General features: G+C 39.6%; 2 protein-coding genes across 2 annotated transcripts in view; both read left to right on the top strand.

Moving 5' to 3' along the window:
• The window catches only part of LOC123773583 (RNA-binding protein Raly), a 713,369-nt gene that overhangs the window by 53,681 nt on the left and 642,110 nt on the right, over window positions 1-17,578 (top strand). The window lies entirely within an intron of this gene.
• LOC138356423 (serine-aspartate repeat-containing protein I-like) overlaps window positions 1-17,578 on the top strand; it is a 36,214-nt gene that overhangs the window by 3,390 nt on the left and 15,246 nt on the right. The window contains exon 2 of the mRNA XM_069312565.1: window positions 5,190-6,185. Within this exon, the coding sequence (XP_069168666.1) occupies window positions 5,190-6,185 (996 nt within the window). The remainder of the gene's footprint in view (window positions 1-5,189; window positions 6,186-17,578) is intronic.

The raw sequence follows: 17,578 nt of genomic DNA, 5'->3' as shown, positions 1-17,578 counted from the left end.
GAGGGGGGGGGAAGCGAGAGAGGCTAATGGAAGGAGGGGGAAGAAAGAGTTGACGTGAGGAGGAGGAGGAGGAGGAGGAGAAAGTAAGGAGAGGGGGAGGAGAAAGGTGGAAGTAGAGAGAAGGAAGATATGAGCCATTTTCATGAACTACCAAACAGCCTTTTGTGAAAATGAAATTATGAACCTCTTGTCTCAATACAGGTGTGTTATTAACCCCTCTGGGGTGGGGGGGTCATTTTACAGGTGTGTAATGACCCCATGACACAAAACCCTGGGGGTTCTACAGACCCCAGGGAGTCTGAACATCAACACTGTTAATCCCTCTGTAACGTACGTAAATCCTACCACTATCACAAAATATTTGTAAATCCCTCATTCAGCTATCTAGAGAGAATAGTGTGTTGACCCCCCCCCCCCCCGTATAACTACACATTAGTATTGAACCATTTGGGTCATTACAATTGTGTAATGAACACCAAAGGTCAACAAAGGTGTGAAATGAGGTTGTGACCTCTCGAAACTGACTAAAGTTCGTATAGAAAATTTAAAAAATATAGCATTTTAAGTTTGACAAATATGTTATAATTTTAGCAGATTGATTCAGTTAAAAATTGGGACGTTTTATGGGTTTGGGAGAGAGGGAGTGAGAGAGAGAGCAAGCGAGAGAGAGAGAGAGTGAGAGAGTTAGTGAGAGAGAGCTACTCTCCTGAATTAGTAAACATCTTTTTGCTTCTCTTGGATATCAAAGGACAAAGAACGGATCGATGTTGGTTATTCTTGTAGAGCTCAGCCTTCATGTCTGTCTCATTCTCATTCTCATTCTCATTCTCATTCTTCTGCTCTGTCATATTATCTACGTTGGTGTTCTTCGTGTTTTTATTATTCCTTTCTTTAGTGCATTTTGCTCTTTCTTAATTCTCGTTTAACCTTCGTTCCTCCTTAGTTTTTCCATTTTACGTGTTCTGATCTGCAGTTTTAATCTCTAGAGCTCTTTAGTCAATATTATTTTATTGTCTTTGCATCTTTATTGGTTCCTCTGCCCTTGTCTTACCCAAACTCTAACAGCACCAGAGTGGCAAAGTGGCAAAGTGAATTGCCACTTTGCCACTCTGATTGCCCTCCTTGAGTCATATCTTGGCAAGATATGTCATATCTTGCTATAGTCATATCTTGGCAAGATATGACAAGATTTTAGACATTGAAATAGTTCTGAAACTCGGACGATAAAAATTATCTAAAGATTTGAGATGTTAGAATTAGCAAAGATAGCTGAATGGGGGGGATTTACAAATATTTTGCGATAGTGGTTGGATTTACGGACGTTAACTTAAGGGGGTTTAACAGGGATTTAACGTAGATTTAACAATTACAGCTTGGGAGGTGTATTTACAATGATTGGATTTACAAAAGCTAACCCAAAAGTGTGATTTTTAAAGATAAATCAGAAAAGGGATTTACGAAGGTTAACCCAGAGGAGAGCATTTACGAAAATTTACAGAGTAGTTACAGACGTTTATCGAAAATTGGGGATTACACATATTGTTCAAAATTGGGGTTTATATAAGCCTGTCCTAAAATGGGTGTTTAAACATTTGCTTATCCAAAATTGGGGGTTTATACATTCTTGTCCAAAATAGGGGTTTTCACACCCTTCTCCAAAATAGGGGGTTTTACACCCTTCTTCAAAATAGGGGTTTTCACACCTTTCTCCAAAATAGAGGTTTACACATCCTTGTCTAAAAATTAGGGTCTACCCAGGTTTACCCAGAATTCTGAGACGTAAATTTTTTTAATAAATTGGTTGAATTTAATCTCTTAAATTGCATATTTTTTTATCGATATTTATGGTCGGAAATTTAATAAGAGCCCATCACGGGGAAAATTTATAACGCAAAATTAAAAATAAATTAAATAAAAATATCGCCGAGACTTTAAAAACCAAAAAAAAATATATATATATATAAAATATCTCAAATGCAAAGCTGCAGTACGGATTCCTCAAGCCTGATAAATGTGCATCGTTTTTGTCATTGATTTTTGCAATGACCTTTGCATTAAAAGTTTTTACAATGTCATTGAGTCATTGAGTCGTCAATAGACAATATAAATCGTCTATAGTCAATAAACAGTTGAGCTGTTCAGATTTTTTGATTAATGGAACAAATTCCTGAGTAACATGTAAGATATGTGTGTGGATTGTTTCAAGCGTAGGTTAGACATATGAATAAATTTGGGTGGATTGGTGGATTGGGTGGACAAGGAGCTGCCTTTGGCCAATATGCCTTCTTCAGTTTAAAAAAAAATCTGTTCTTACAGTAAGGACGAGGCATATATGTGATTATGTGATTTATATGTGATTTTACATATTAATAATGAACACAAGACTCGCCTACAGAAATGAGAGAAGCTAGTTGAATCACTTGAAATAGTATATAGTATATAAAAATATAGCATATAACAATATATACTATAATAGTATATAGTATATAAATAATCACTCGAAATAGTATATAGTATTAAAAAAATATAGTATATAGTATATAAAATTGTATATAATATACCTTCCTGATGGGTTCTGGGCACAGGTAGAGAGGGAGGAAGAGAGAGAGGGAGGGAGGGAAAGAGGGAAAGAGAGAGGTAGATAGAAAGGAACAGACACAATTAGACATAAACAGGTCGTTTGCTAACTAATAATACCAACCATCCTATTTTCCATCTTCCATTCTGTCTCTCCCTTCCTCGCTCCTCCCCAGTTCCTCTCAATCCTCCTCCACAACTCCCCCATCCTATCTCTTCCCTCCCCCAACCTCCCTCCCCCAACCTCCCTCCCCCAACCTCCAACCTCCCAAAGTGGCTCCAAACGACCTCATCTTCTCCTCAAAAGCGTCACACACTCGCCATCTACATAAACCCATGAGACATAAACACAAGGATTTCAACTCTGAAAATATACTCCCATCTCATTTGCATATGGAAAACACTAGTCGTTCCCCCGAGCCATAACCACCAATCCAAAGATCAATTTATTTCAAATAAAATTTTCGTAGATTTTAGGAGAGGAGTTAGAATGTGAGACAGGGATTGAGAGAGAGAGTGAGAGAGAGTGAGAGAGTGAGAGAGTGAGAGAGAGAGAGAGAGAGAGTGTGAGTGAGTGTGAGAGTGATTGAGAGTGAGAGAGAGTGAGAGAGAGTGAGAGAGAATGAGAGAGAGTGAGAGTGAGAGAGTGGGAGAGAGAGAGAGAGAGAGAGTGAGAGAGAGAAATGATTTAAGAAGTTGATTTTGAATACAACTTCATTAATAAAGTTCGAATCGTATCACTGTGAAGAATGTCTCAGAGATCAATGCAAGAAATAAACAGTTTGTTTTTATATCAATGCCTTACCTGAGGACGAGATTGGTGACGAGGGCACCAATCTTGCTCATCACCTTGAGCAAGATCACTTTGAGATTGGTGAGGAGGGCAGAGATCTCATAGGAAACGAGCTTAGAGCAGAAATACCCTCAAAAACTGTCCCGGGGCCAACACATTGACGAGATAATATCATCGGCATATGCAACTCTGGTGAACATTAGTGCGCAACTTTCTCGAAGATAAAGAAAACATGCTTTGAGGATCATTATGACCTATCATTTACTAGCAGTAGGATATAGGATAGTAAATAAAAATCCCAAAGATGCACAAGGATGAATGTGGAACCGAGACATAAAGACACATGAGAAATGTATCCAAGACGAAAGGACACATAAGGGCTGGAACTAAGACGAAGAGGGAGACACAGGATACACAAGGGTTCGAATTAGAACCAGGAAACACGTATAAACTGAGCATTTAATATGCCAGGAAAAAAATATTGAGATCACCCTATTCTAATTCTTCAGTATGTATTGTATCTTCTGTATCCTTGTATCTTCAGTATGAGACAACAAGGCCCTCAAGATACGAGAAGCTATACACAAACGTTTAACCACGTGTACCTATACGTATTCATACTCATATACATACACATGTATAAATATGAACGTATGCATACATATACAAAAATTACAAAACTCTCGATTACACAATCCAGGCGCTCATAGTTGCAAAAGAGACGGGAGTCCAGAAATTTTGGCCTCATTCCCAATAGACAGTAATAGATGGGTAGTCTAATATATTATTACCCCTATTAGACAGGGTAATAATAATAATATTGCTGTTACCTAGCAGTAAAATAGGTACCTGGGTGTTAGTCAGCTGTCACGGGCTGCTTCCTGGGGGTGGAGGCCTGGTCGAGGGCCGGGCCACTGGGACACTAAAGCCCCGAAATCATCTCAAGATAACTCAAGAAGAAGGTAGTCATTCGGGATCCAAGAGCTGAATCTCAACATGTAAACATGCAATTCAGTATCACTAACCCACAATAAAAAAAATGAGTAACATAAGCCACAATTAAATTATAGGCACTAAAAAAAAGCTACTTTTTTCAAAAAGGAAAAATAGAATTCAATACATTCCTTCACTTCCATTATCGCGTCCTGAAAAATAATGAAATGTTCTATATTTCAGAGAAAAAATATTAGGAAAATATGTGTTAATGTGTTTTCTGATAGGTTGTTAAAACTCAGTTATATAATGCGTTGATAAACTATAATTGCGGTGAATGAATTATGGAAATTAGATAATGAATATAGAAAACGGATGAGAGAGAGATAGATAGATAGAGAGATAGATAGACAGATAGATTGAGAGAACGAACAAATGCAAGGAATGATTGAAGCAGAGAGCCAGACAGGGAATGATAGAGATAATTAGTAATATAAAAGAGAAGAGAGGAATGAGGATAACTGAGAAAGAAAATGAGTAAAAGTTGAGATTTTGCGTGAAAGAGAATTATGAAAGGAGACAAAAGAGGAGGAATTAAGAACATAAGAACATAAGAACAAAGGTAACTGCAGAAGGCCTATTGGCCCATACGAGGCAGCTCCTATTTATAACCACCCAATCCCACTCATAATTAGTGAAGGGTGATCTCACCTAAAACGAGGGATTATACCAAAAGAGAGAGAGTGAGTGTGTGACACAAAGAGGAGAGATTAGAGAGAGAGAAAGAGACCCGAGATGAAAGAGACAGAGAGAGACAGTCAACTAACTTCGGGAAAGCGTTTGCTGTCATAACTTTCTACGCATTGAAGAAAGCAATAAATTTCAGTGAAAAGGCAACCTCAGAGGCTGACATTGAAAAACTTGCAACCTCAGAGGCTGACATTGAAAAACTTGCAACCTCAGAGGCTGACATAGAAGAACTTGCAACCTCAGAGGCTGACATTGAAGAACTTGCAACCTCAGAGGCTGACATAGAAGAACTTGCAACCTCAGAGGCTGACATTGAAAAACTTGCAACCTCAGAGGCTGACATTGAAGAACTTGCAACCTCAGAGGCTGACATAGAAGAACTTGCAACCTCAGAGGCTGACATTGAAGAACTTGCAACCTCAGAGGCTGACATTGAAGAACTTGCAACCTCAGAGGCTGACATTGAAGAACTTGCAACCTCAGAGGCTGACATTGAAGAACTTGCAACCTCAGAGGCTGACATTGAAGAACTTGCAACCTCAGAGGCTGACATTGAAGAACTTGCAACCTCAGAGGCTGACATTGAAGAACTTGCAACCTCAGAGGCTGACATTGAAGAACTTGCAACCTCAGAGGCTGACATTGAAGAACTTGCAACCTCAGAGGCTGACATTGAAAAACTTGCAACCTCAGAGGCTGACATTGAAGAACTTGCAACCTCAGAGGCTGACATTGAAGAACTTGCAACCTCAGAGGCTGACATTGAAGAACTTGCAACCTCAGAGGCTGACATTGAAGAACTTGCAACCTCAGAGGCTGACATTGAAGAACTTGCAACCTCAGAGGCTGACATTGAAGAACTTGCAACCTCAGAGGCTGACATTGAAGAACTTGCAACCTCAGAGGCTGACATTGAAGAACTTGCAACCTCAGAGGCTGACATTGAAGAACTTGCAACCTCAGAGGCTGACATTGAAGAACTTGCAACCTCAGAGGCTGACATTGAAAAACTTGCAACCTCAGAGGCTGACATTGAAGAACTTGCAACCTCAGAGGCTGACATTGAAAAACTTGCAACCTCAGAGGCTGACATAAAGGAACATGCAACTCAAATTCAAGTTAGGAATCTTAGGTTGAGTGCAACTCACAGGTGTTGCACTCAAGGAAGCCAAGTTAGGAGCCACCAGACATTGAGTGAAACATACTCACTTGGTCTTTAGGAGCCAAATATATCTCTTACGTAGTGAAAAGCCTCACTGCACTAAGAACTAGCTCCAACAGCAGCTAAGGTAATTAGGTTGCAACAGCAATTAAGCTGTAACAGCAGGTAATGTAATTAAGCAGAAACAGCAGGTAAGGTAATTAATCTACAACAGCAGGTAAGGTAATTAATCCTCAACAGCAGGTAAGATAATTAATCTTCAACAGCAGGTAAGATAATTAATCTTCAACGGCAGGTAAAGTAATTAAGCTACAACAGCAGGTAAGATAATTAATCTTCAACGGCAGGTAAAGTAATTAAGCTACAACAGCAGGTAAGATAATTAATCTTCAACGGCAGGTAAAGTAATTAAGCTACAACAGCAGGTAAGGTAATTAATCAGCAACAGCAGGTAAAGTAAATAAGCTGAAACAGCAGGTAAGGTAATTAAGGCAGGCAAAGTGACGACGTGTAAGTGAAAAAGGGACACGAAAGGGGAGATGATTCGGAAATAACATCAAATGAACGACAGATAAGTTGATAAAGGGGAAGAATAGAGGAATACAGAGACGCGGCGACATATGGGAGCGCAAAGTATAATGGGAAATGGGAGAGAGAGTGGTGTAAGGGTGGAATATCAGAGGAAAAGCGCCAAGCCATTACGACTATATACACTTAGAAAGGGTCAGAGGAAAGGATTTGGGATGAGACGGGAGGGGGGGGAGGAAGGAATGGTACCTAACTACTTAATGGACAGTCGGGGGATTGAACTCCGACCTGCATGAAGGTCGGAGTTCATGCAGTGAATTAGAAATCATTTAAGTTGTAAAATTCAGTAATAATATTGGTTACATCTGGTATGAACTATTACAATAATGGCTGGTGTACTAAATAGTTTTACAGATGTTGAAATCAAACTGCACAATTTTTGGCAGAGAGAGAGAGAGAGAATGTGAAATTTATCACGCCTAAGTTACTTTATATTCCATCTCCCTGCTTTCAATTTTCAATTTTAATTTTAAATTAATGTTGTACATTGTATGTCACGGGGCCTCGTAGCCTGGTGGATAGTGCGCAGGACTCGTAATTCTGTGGCGCGGGTTCGATTCCCGCACGAGGCAGAAACAAATGGGCAAAGTTTCTTTCACCCTGAATGCCCCTGTTACCTAGCAGTAAATAGGTACCTGGGAGTTAAGTCAGCTGTCACGGGCTGTTTCCTGGGGGTGGAGGCCTGGTCGAGGACCGGGCCGCGGAAACACTAAAGCCCCGAAATCATCTCAAGATAACCTCAAGATAACAGTATTATGTCAACGTTGTAACATTACGAAGATGAGAGCCTCTCCTGCATCGTTGCTCGCCAACACAGAACATATTGTTCAGGATTCTCTTCCTATACCTGAGAGGAAAGGAGCCAGCGAGAGATAAGGAGTGACTTCGATAGTTTAGCACAGTGGGCTGCGTGTTTGTTCTAGTAGTCACTGATGTTCTGGTTCTCATTAAGGAATAGTGCTACACATTGCTCAGACGAATGTTCACACTCAAGAATAGTTCTTCTGGGTTCGAGCCCTAGGCAGAGGATAGGGTTGACTGGGGCATCGATCCATCTCTATTCAGCCCCTTTGACCCTAGGGGGAGTTGTAGACTGGTTGTAAAGCGATTGGGGGATCATGTTCCTGGTATAGGATGGAAAAGTTACAAGTGTGTTAACAAGAATTAGACCTCTTATTTATTCCCCTGCCTACGGGAGCCGGTCGGCCGAGCGGACAGCACGCTGAACTTGTGATCCTGTGGTCCTGGGTTCGATCCCAGGCGCCGGCGAGAAACATTGGGCAGAGTTTCTTTCACCCTATGCCCCTGTTATCTAGCAGTAAAAAAGGTACCTGGGTGTTAGTCAGCTGTCACGGGCTGCTTCCTGGGGGTGGAGGCCTGGTCGAGGACCGGGCCGCGGGGACACTAAAAAGCCCCGAAATCATCTCACGATAACCTCAAGATAACCTACATCTGTAACAGAACGAATTTTTTTTGTTTTTTTTTTGGCACGTTAGGGTCTTTTTCTTGTGCCTCACGACCAATTGCTGAACAAATCTGGGGTCCAGGAGCTAGTGTTTAACTCCAACAAACACAACGGTAAGAATATTGTTTATTTCTGGTGTCAACGCGAGCTCTACGCATTTATTTTTACCCCTAACTGACCACATATTGACTCTGTAATCTATATTATTTTTATAAATGGAAAAATATGCAAAGTATCGTTTAGATTGGATGACTGGAACGCGGCCCTAATCCATTAACTTGGGCTGTAGACCAAACCGCATACTAGAAGGTGAAGGGACGACGACGTTTCGGTCCGTCCTGGACCATTCTCAAGTCGATTGCTTGATTTCTTGCTCAATCGACTTGAGAATGGTTCAGGACGGACCGAAACGTCGTCGTCCCTTCACTGTCTAGTGTGTGGTCTGGTCAACATATTTCAGCCACGATATTGTGACTCTTCGTCTGCAACTTTGGCTGTACTATAGCATCAATTTATTTAAGATCATTCAATCGCTAATCCTCAATAATATGCCACGTTTGCCATATAACTGGGCATTAAGAATGCAACCCGTTCTCGCAAATTCGTAAAGTCAATATTGACTTATTAACTACGTGCATAGGTGATATACTAAACATAATAGATACCCTTTAAAAGATTCATAGAAAACACCGACCTAACCTAACCTTGTTAGTATCTTAAGATAAGCATCTTATTGCTTCGTAATTACAATTATTACTTAACCTATACCTATTATAGGTTAGGTAATAATTGTAATTACGAAGCAATAAGATGCTTATCTTAAGGTACTAACAAGGTTAGGTAAGGTCGGTGTTTTCTATGAATCTTTTTAAGGGTATCTATTATGTTAAGTATGTCACCTATGCACATATTTAATAAGTCAATATTGACTTATTAAATTTGCGAGAACGGGTTGAAGAATGGTTATCTTGAGGTTATCTTGAGATGATTTCGGGGCTTTAGTGTCCCCGCGGCCCGGTCCTCGACCAGGCCTCCACCCCCAGGAAGCAGCCCGTGACAGCTGACTAACACCCAGGTACCTATTTTACTGCTAGGTAACAGGGACATAGGGTGAAAAGAAACTCTGCCCATTGTTTCTCGCCGGCGCCCGGGTTCGAACCCGGGACCACAGGATCACAAGTCCAGCGTGCTGTCCGCTCGGCCGACCAGCTTCCCAAATGGTGGATAAAATTTATATAGGAAAAATTATTGATAATTATTTTTGTCCTGAGTAATGGGAGACGTAATTTTTACGTAATTGAGACGTAATTGTAATTGCTCAATTACAAAACCCATATAAATGACAATTAATATATTTTTTAATTTGTTGTAATTGTTGGAAGGTAGTTTGTTTGTTTGGGTGTCTCTCTGAAGTATGAATACTCAACTAAGTGTACTCGCTTAAGTCTGCTTACGTTGGATTGGGATTGAGTTTGAGCACTTGATTCCCATCTCTCAATTTTCAATCAACTGGTGTACAGTTTCCAGATCACCTTTTGCTTCAGTCATAAATCTGTTTGCAAAATTTAATACCTTCCCTAGAGAGCCAAGCGGATTGCATTTAACGATATGAAAGATAAAAGCAATTATCCACCAACAGCCCCCCCTGTTCCTGCACGGATTATTTTCATGGCAAGCAAGACAATTTTGCAACGAAGGTGCCAGGCCCTGAAAGCTGTATACGGTACCCGTGTTGCAAAATATTTTCTGAAGCTCCTAGACGTCATTCAGGGTGCCCAGACGAGACCTTAGGGTCTTAGAACCATGTCGAAGGCTTCACCTCCTTAAGATATAATCGTCCAAGCTTTGGAAGACCCTATAGACATGTACATTAATTTTTATGTACTGGGGCTTTCAAAAATGTTATTTTCTTACGTATAAAATTAGAAATTTATGCAAAGGCGTTGGTTAGGTCAGGAGTTAAGGTTCTGTTTTGGAGTTATTTGGTTTTAAAGTTCGTGGGTGAAAGTTTTAGCGTTGCGATTCGAGCACAAGCCGTGAGTAGCATGTAAGGTGTTGATCATTCATACACAGTTGGTTTGGCTGCTGGATTAACGACCTGTTCGTTACACTGAGCTACTCCATGTTGTAGATCAGTCGATTAAGGTAGCGTCTGGGATGCTCTCGGACGCAGGTTCGAATCCTCATCACGGCCCTTGTGGATTTGTTCGACCAGGTCGTCTTCATAAACAATGAAAACGGCCCAGATTCCGGATTCGCAAAGGGCCGGATTCGCCGAAGGGGTTCACGGGAGGACTTGAAACACAAAGACTAAAAAAAACAGCGATGTTGACCAGACCACACACTAGAAAGTGAAGGGACGACGACGTTTCGGTCCGTCCTGGACCATTCTCAAGTCGATTGTGAATGGTCCAGGACGGACCGAAACGTCGCCGTCCCTTCACTTTCCAGTGTGTGGTCTGGTCAACATATTTCAGTCACGTTATTGTGACTCCTCGTCTGCAAAACTATCAATGATTGATGTCCTTGCTTTCCTTGCCTTTTATGAAGTAATTGTCGCTGTTCAGATGTATCGGGTATACTAAAGTATACCGAGTAGACCTTGGTGTTTATACACAAGGTCGCCCGGTACACAATGTCAGCACTACAATGTGCTTTCATTATTTTGCTAATACGTCACGTTTTCACCTGATTGCGTGACGAATTTAACGATTCCGTTAAAAATGGAACCTATTAGGCGACAGAACAGGGGTTAGACTGAGGGCTGCTCGCCTTAGCGTATTACAAACAAAATATTTACTCCAATCATTTTGTAATTAGTCCAAAGTTTGTTCTATTTTCAATTAGAAAAATCTAAGCCACCATTTTTTTTTTTAAACCCAGTAAGTAATTTTGCGAGGAGCGTGAGTGCGTGTAGGAAAAAGCCGGGGCCTTCTCCACTGATATTAAAACATACTTTTGTAAATCTTTCAACGCGAAACTTTGAGGAAACATTTGCCTACGAGGGAGAGATTTTTCGATTAACTTTTGTCATAGCCGCGCCAAAGTATCTCCGCGGCGCTGAGGAGGGAGAGAAGGAGGAGGAGGAGCACCAGATGGAGGAAAAACACAGAGAGGGAGAGATGGAGGGAGGGAGAGATGGAGGGAGGGAGAGGGGGAGAGAGAGAGAGAAAGAGAGGGGGGAGAGAGAGGGTAGGGAGGAATGAAATGCCTTTCAAATACTGGAATTATAAAGGTTAGTTTGTATTATAATTTGCCTCTTATGTTATTCATTCCTAATATATGTCTGTCAACTGTAGAGGAATGTCTCCATTAGGGGAAGTGTCTCCATTAGGGGAAGTGTCTCCATTAGGGGAAGTGTTTCCATTAGGGGAAGTGTTTCCATTAGGGGAAATGTCTCCATTAGAGAAGAATCATATAAGAATGTCTATCCAAGGTTGAAAACCAGACGCTTGTTGACTTGCTTTATTTAACTTTGCAGGGTGACTAGTGGGTGTTAGGGGAGTGTCATAGGAAATCAGGGAGGAGGCCAGTGAAGTCAGTGGTGACTTCATTTCATTGCTATTTACTGAATTCACAGAGACATGCAAAATGCTTGTCCAGTTGCAGTACAGTTGCACACTTAATGGTGCAACATTTTGGAATGGATCAGAGTAATTAAAGATGCTCCTATTGAAGTATATTAAAAACAATCATAGTTTGAGTAAATACGAAATTAGTGATAATAATAATAATATTCATATTATTAATGCATCTCTGTAAATTATGAGGTTTTGCATATTGGTAATAAGAGTTAAAGACAATTTTTGTTGAAAATTTGATTAAAATTTCCGCTCATCAAAAGGACGAGTTGCATCGCATATAATTTACCTGATTAGAGGTACTGCTAATTTTTTTTAAATATTCTCTTTGGGTCATAAAGGGAATAATTTGGTCATAAATCAAATTAATACCTCTCCCTCATGGGGAAAAAAATCACGTAACTGAAAATGAAAAACAATGTTTTTTCCAATTGTTCATCTTTTCTAGTTATGAGAATATAAAATAACTTTTGAGAAAATGAGAAGTTTTCTACAAGAAAATAGTAAGTGGGTGTGTTTGGTGAGTGAGTTTGGTGAGTGAGTTTGGTGAGTGAGTGAGTGGGCGAGTTTGGTGAGTGAGTGAGTGAGTGAGTTTGGTGAGTGAGTGGGTGTTTTTTTTGGGGGGTGGGGGGTGGGGGGGGGGGGGGAAGCGAATAACAGAAAAAAGCCAATAAAAGGTGAAAGATTGGAGAAAATGTAACCCCTTAAATTGGATAATTTTTATATAATTGTATTTCAATTGCTTATGAGTTTATCATTGGTTTGTGTTTCAAGATTACGACAATAATGTTATTTTTACAGTACATTATTTACATCTTTACTTAATTCACAGGAATTTGTGATATATTAGGGGTTGAAAAATCTATAAGAAACAAGGCTTTGTGACTAGCATCTACAATTGGTATATTTTTAATTCGTAGGTGTTTTTCAATTGACGAAACGTAATAGATGTTGATTAAATAGTGGTTGAAGAAATGCCTGTTGAATGACCAGTAATAATTGCACTTTCTTCACAAGGAGTGTTGGTCTTAATCTTGCACTCAAGTGCGTTGGCTAGGATGCAGTGTTCCCCGCTGGTGGGGGGTCTGTAAAACAATGTTACAGGGTACAGGCGGGTGACCTGTAACCTGTATCATCTCTATACCAGGCTGTTGATAGAGAATTTATGTATTTATTATTATTACAAAAGAGCCGTGTTTTTTACCATTTTTTATTTAATTTTGTCGTTAGCTTTAGTTTAAAATTAACATTTCGATATTAACAACCCAATTATCAATACTTGTTAAATATGACCGAAAAAGTAAGATTAATAATTCTAAGACGAATTTTCTCAATAATTCTTATGTTTCTTAAAACAAACCTAAGAAATATTGAGAAAATTCGTGTTAGAATTATTAGTCATACTTTTTCGGTCATATTTAATATTATATATATATATATATATATATATATATATATATATATATATATATATATATATATATATATATATATATATATATATATATATATATATATATATATATATATAACTTTTTAGACACTCAACCCACCAGGAGACTCGAACACTGGCCAACAAGGTGGCAGTTGCATGCTGTATCCACTACACCATACTTCAAAGCCAAATGCATTAAGCATTTGGCACTGAGTTTTCCCATATAACAGGAACCGATGAAAGAGCATTAGAGGTCCCACACTATCTCATTGCCTGGGAGAGGATTGGAGTTCTGGTTGGTTAAATACCCCAGAATTCCTACCTCTCTTATGGCTTTGAAGTATGGTGTAGTGGATACAGCATGCAACTGCCACCTTGTTGGCCAGTGTTCGAGTCTCCTGGTGGGTTGAGTGTCTAAAAAGTTATAAACTTCAGCTACTGGAATAGGATAGTCTGTGCATATATATATATATATATATATATATATATATATATATATATATATATATATATATATATATATATATACATATCGTGGATAATGTCGTGAACAACTTGTGTTGAACTTTGTCTTAATGCTTCATAAATGCTTGACTTTGAGAATATTTGGAACTGTAATGTGTGTGTGAATGGTTTTGACAGACCTCAGAGCGAAGGGACCAGCCCTTGTGAGGGTGGCAAAAGTCTAGCAAACTCCGGGTGAAGTACGCCAACTGTGGCGTATGAGGAGAAAGTCCCCGCGGGCCCCAGTGTATATTACATAAGTTTGTTTACATTGTGTAGTGACTGTGGCTCGCCTGCACACAGATACACGCATACTTGTTGACAGAAACGACGTCCCGGAATACACGAATGTATATATATATATATATATATATATATATATGTATATATATATATATATATATATATATATATATATATATATATATATATATATATATATATATATATATATATATAAAGTTAGATAAATATACACACATACCAAAAGAATAGGGGTGGTAGGAGAAGAAAATATCAAAGTGTTCAGTGAGGATCCACAAGGACTTCTCTGGGTACTCTTTATTTTCTTCTCCGAGGCTATGGGTCCCTACACTTGCACCAGAGGTGGTACCCCTTATATATATATATATATATATATATATATATATATATATATATATATATATATATATATATATATCAAATGTTACGTTGTAAAGCAGTTCGTTGGTTTACATGTATTAATGGTGATTAGTTCTTTCTGTAGACTAAGTTTACAGATCATAAAAAGTTCACTACCTTCGTTTTAAACGAGTTTGTTTTCACTTCTCACGGAGAAAATATGGCAACAATTCGGCATGGATGGAGAAGGAACTATCAGGGGGGGAAAGCGCCAAGCCATTACGACTATATAGCACTTGGAAGGGGTCAGGATAAGGATTTGGGATGGGACGGGGGAAAGGAATGGTGCCCCAACCACTTGATGGACGGTCGGGAATTGAACGCCGACCTAAGACACCACGAAGGAAAATAATTACTCGAGAAGATCTTTTAATCGAGGTGGCTGGGTCTATGGTGACCTTAGACGCAGGATCGATCCCACCGCCCTACTCCAAACATTTTCTACACAATATCACAGTATGGTGTATTAAACCATACATTTCAGGTTTCTGAGAGGCATGCGATAAGTAGTCTGCACTGGCAAACTCTTGGTGCATTATGAGGATATCATCAACACGATAACGAATAAAGTAATTACAAAGCCCCAAGTGCCTCATGCCAACTGGTCTGAAAGGTCTGATAACTGGGCATGCGGTGATGTAGTGTGGGAGATCATGCCGCAGTTCCTGCTCACAGAGTTTGCAACTGGAGTGCTCAGGATTGGGCGATCCGTCACCTGTAGCCACCTGCCACAGGTAACGGTAACCCAACCTGATCTTCAATTAAAAGTTATTGCTAAATGTGCAACTTTGGTTGCACATTTCACTTCCACTGATTTCGTAAAGAGGTTGATACCTGATTGATACCTGGTTGATGGGGTTCTGGTAGTTCTTCTACTCCCCAAGCCCGGCCCGAGGCCAGACTTGACTTGTGAGAGTTTGGTCCACCAGGCTGTTGCTTGGAGCGGCCCGCAGGCCCACATATACCTGGTTGATGGGGTTCTGGTAGTTCTTCTACTCCCCAAGCCCGGCCCGAGGCCAGACTTAACTTGTGAGAGTTTGGTCCACCAGGCTATGGCTTGGAGCGGCCCGCATGCCCACATACCCACCACAGCCCGGTTCGTCCGGCACTCGTTGTGTAGAAGTCGATGCTCCCCTTCAAAGGGGGGGCGACACCCCCTATGATTCTCTCCCAAAATCACTACTCTCAAAGCATGTAAATTAGCAACCCATCATATATAACAATTACTAATTTATATCAAATTAAAGATCACTATTTATATCAATTGTTAGTTATCAATTTTGTTAGTTATAAAATAATCGAGTATCAGTCTTGTAAATTTCAAACTGTACTAATTAGTAATTTGTGTGTTCAGAACTATTGCCTAATTATATCACTTAACAAATCTCATTATGGAGTCCAACTAATTATGAAATTAAAATCTATACCCATTCCATGTATAATAATTTTGTTTGCAGATTTCAGTTTTAAGCTTAGAGTAGAATTAATAATTATTTCCAGTAGGATTTAAAGAATAAACATATCCCCCCCTCCCTAAAAAAAAAATCATGGCCATTTCTTGCTAGCAATTGCCCTCATAAAAACTAAAACGGTGTTTTTAATCTCTCTAATATATTGGGACATGTGAGTTTGTCCGTTGAATATGACGCTTTCGCATCCAACCCGCTGTCATATATACTTTTTTTTGACGAGTATAATGCGGGTATGATCATCATAACATACGCGGATGGATATGATATTTGCATATCGTCTCTTGAATTGTCGCTGAAAATGTTCGCATATACCTTTTTTTTTTGGGAGGGGGGGATGGGGAGGGGGGTGTGAAGGGCAGAGGGCTGTTTTATAAAACAGCTTCCATTTGGACAGGCCATCGTTGCCTCCCAATTTGTGTTTGGAGGTGATAAGGCTTATCACCTGGCGTGCATTTTCCCTGATTTGATTGAGTTTGTCCTGCCTATACATTACAAGTCCCGCTTCGTAATGGCGGTGTTGAGTTTAATACGATATTTCAACAAGGGTTTTAGGGGTGTAAAAGTATCTTTTTTTGGTCATAATTTTGGAATAAAACTTTCTTTTTTGATTCCGTAAACACATGTAGCTTCCGTAGATCGTTCAGCAGAAATAGAAAATATGAATAGAAATACATATACATTTCTATAGAGAGAGAGGGGGAGAGGGGAGAGAGAGAAAGAGGAGTACCCCCCATTTCTCAGGGGAGTTTACAGAGAGAGGTGTATCACATATCCCTGAGTTTACCTTCGCCCAGAACTCTACCCAGGTCTCAAGTGACTACCTCAGTAGTCAGTAAGATATTGTAGTGACTTTAAGACCACCTCCAAAGGCTTGATAGGCCATAACCACGACCACACCAACACTAAAAACCTTTCTTGGTGACACTGTGTGTGAGTATACACATGAATATGTGGTGCGCGTGCATACATGGTGGATATACATGGCATATAAGCCATATGTATACACACACGCCTTCCAGGACTAAAGAGCTGATACGCTGATATACGCTAAAGAGCTGATACGCTGATATACGCTAAAGAGCTGATATCCAATTTAGTTCGCTAACAGTCCTGTAAGCTGGGAATATACACAAGACCTATGACAAATTGTTGAACAATCTCGTTTTGAGACGAAAATAGGAAAGTAAAGTCATTGGAAATAGGGTATGTGGCTGAATGGAATACGCTGCCAATTACAGCACTGTTGAAAATAGTTCCAACAGGTCTCATGGATAGATTAGAGTGGATATACATAGAATCTTCCATATGTGGCCTCCTCCCCTCCAAAAAAAATTCTGAGGTGATTTCTAATAAAAAATATTCTTGTGTAGATTTTCTGATATGTAACAAGCCAATGGATTCACATTTCAGTTGTGTGGTAAAATAAATAACTAAAAGTCATTGGTCACGATTCATTTCTGCGAAAACTACATTTGGAAGTTTGAAATAGTTATTACCCATTTAAATTTGAGTAATTTAGACTCAAATGAGTTTAGCAAACACGAAAGTTAAGCTAATTAATCGATAACGAAGACTATGTATTATATCATTCAAAGTATAGGAGCCTTCAAATATATTATTTATATACTTCAAAGTATATCTTTGTGGGGAGCATA

Source organism: Procambarus clarkii, chromosome 72, assembly GCF_040958095.1.
Source record: "Procambarus clarkii isolate CNS0578487 chromosome 72, FALCON_Pclarkii_2.0, whole genome shotgun sequence".
Taxonomy (NCBI): Eukaryota; Metazoa; Arthropoda; class Malacostraca; order Decapoda; family Cambaridae; genus Procambarus; species Procambarus clarkii.
This window is presented reverse-complemented; position numbering and strand designations above follow the sequence as displayed.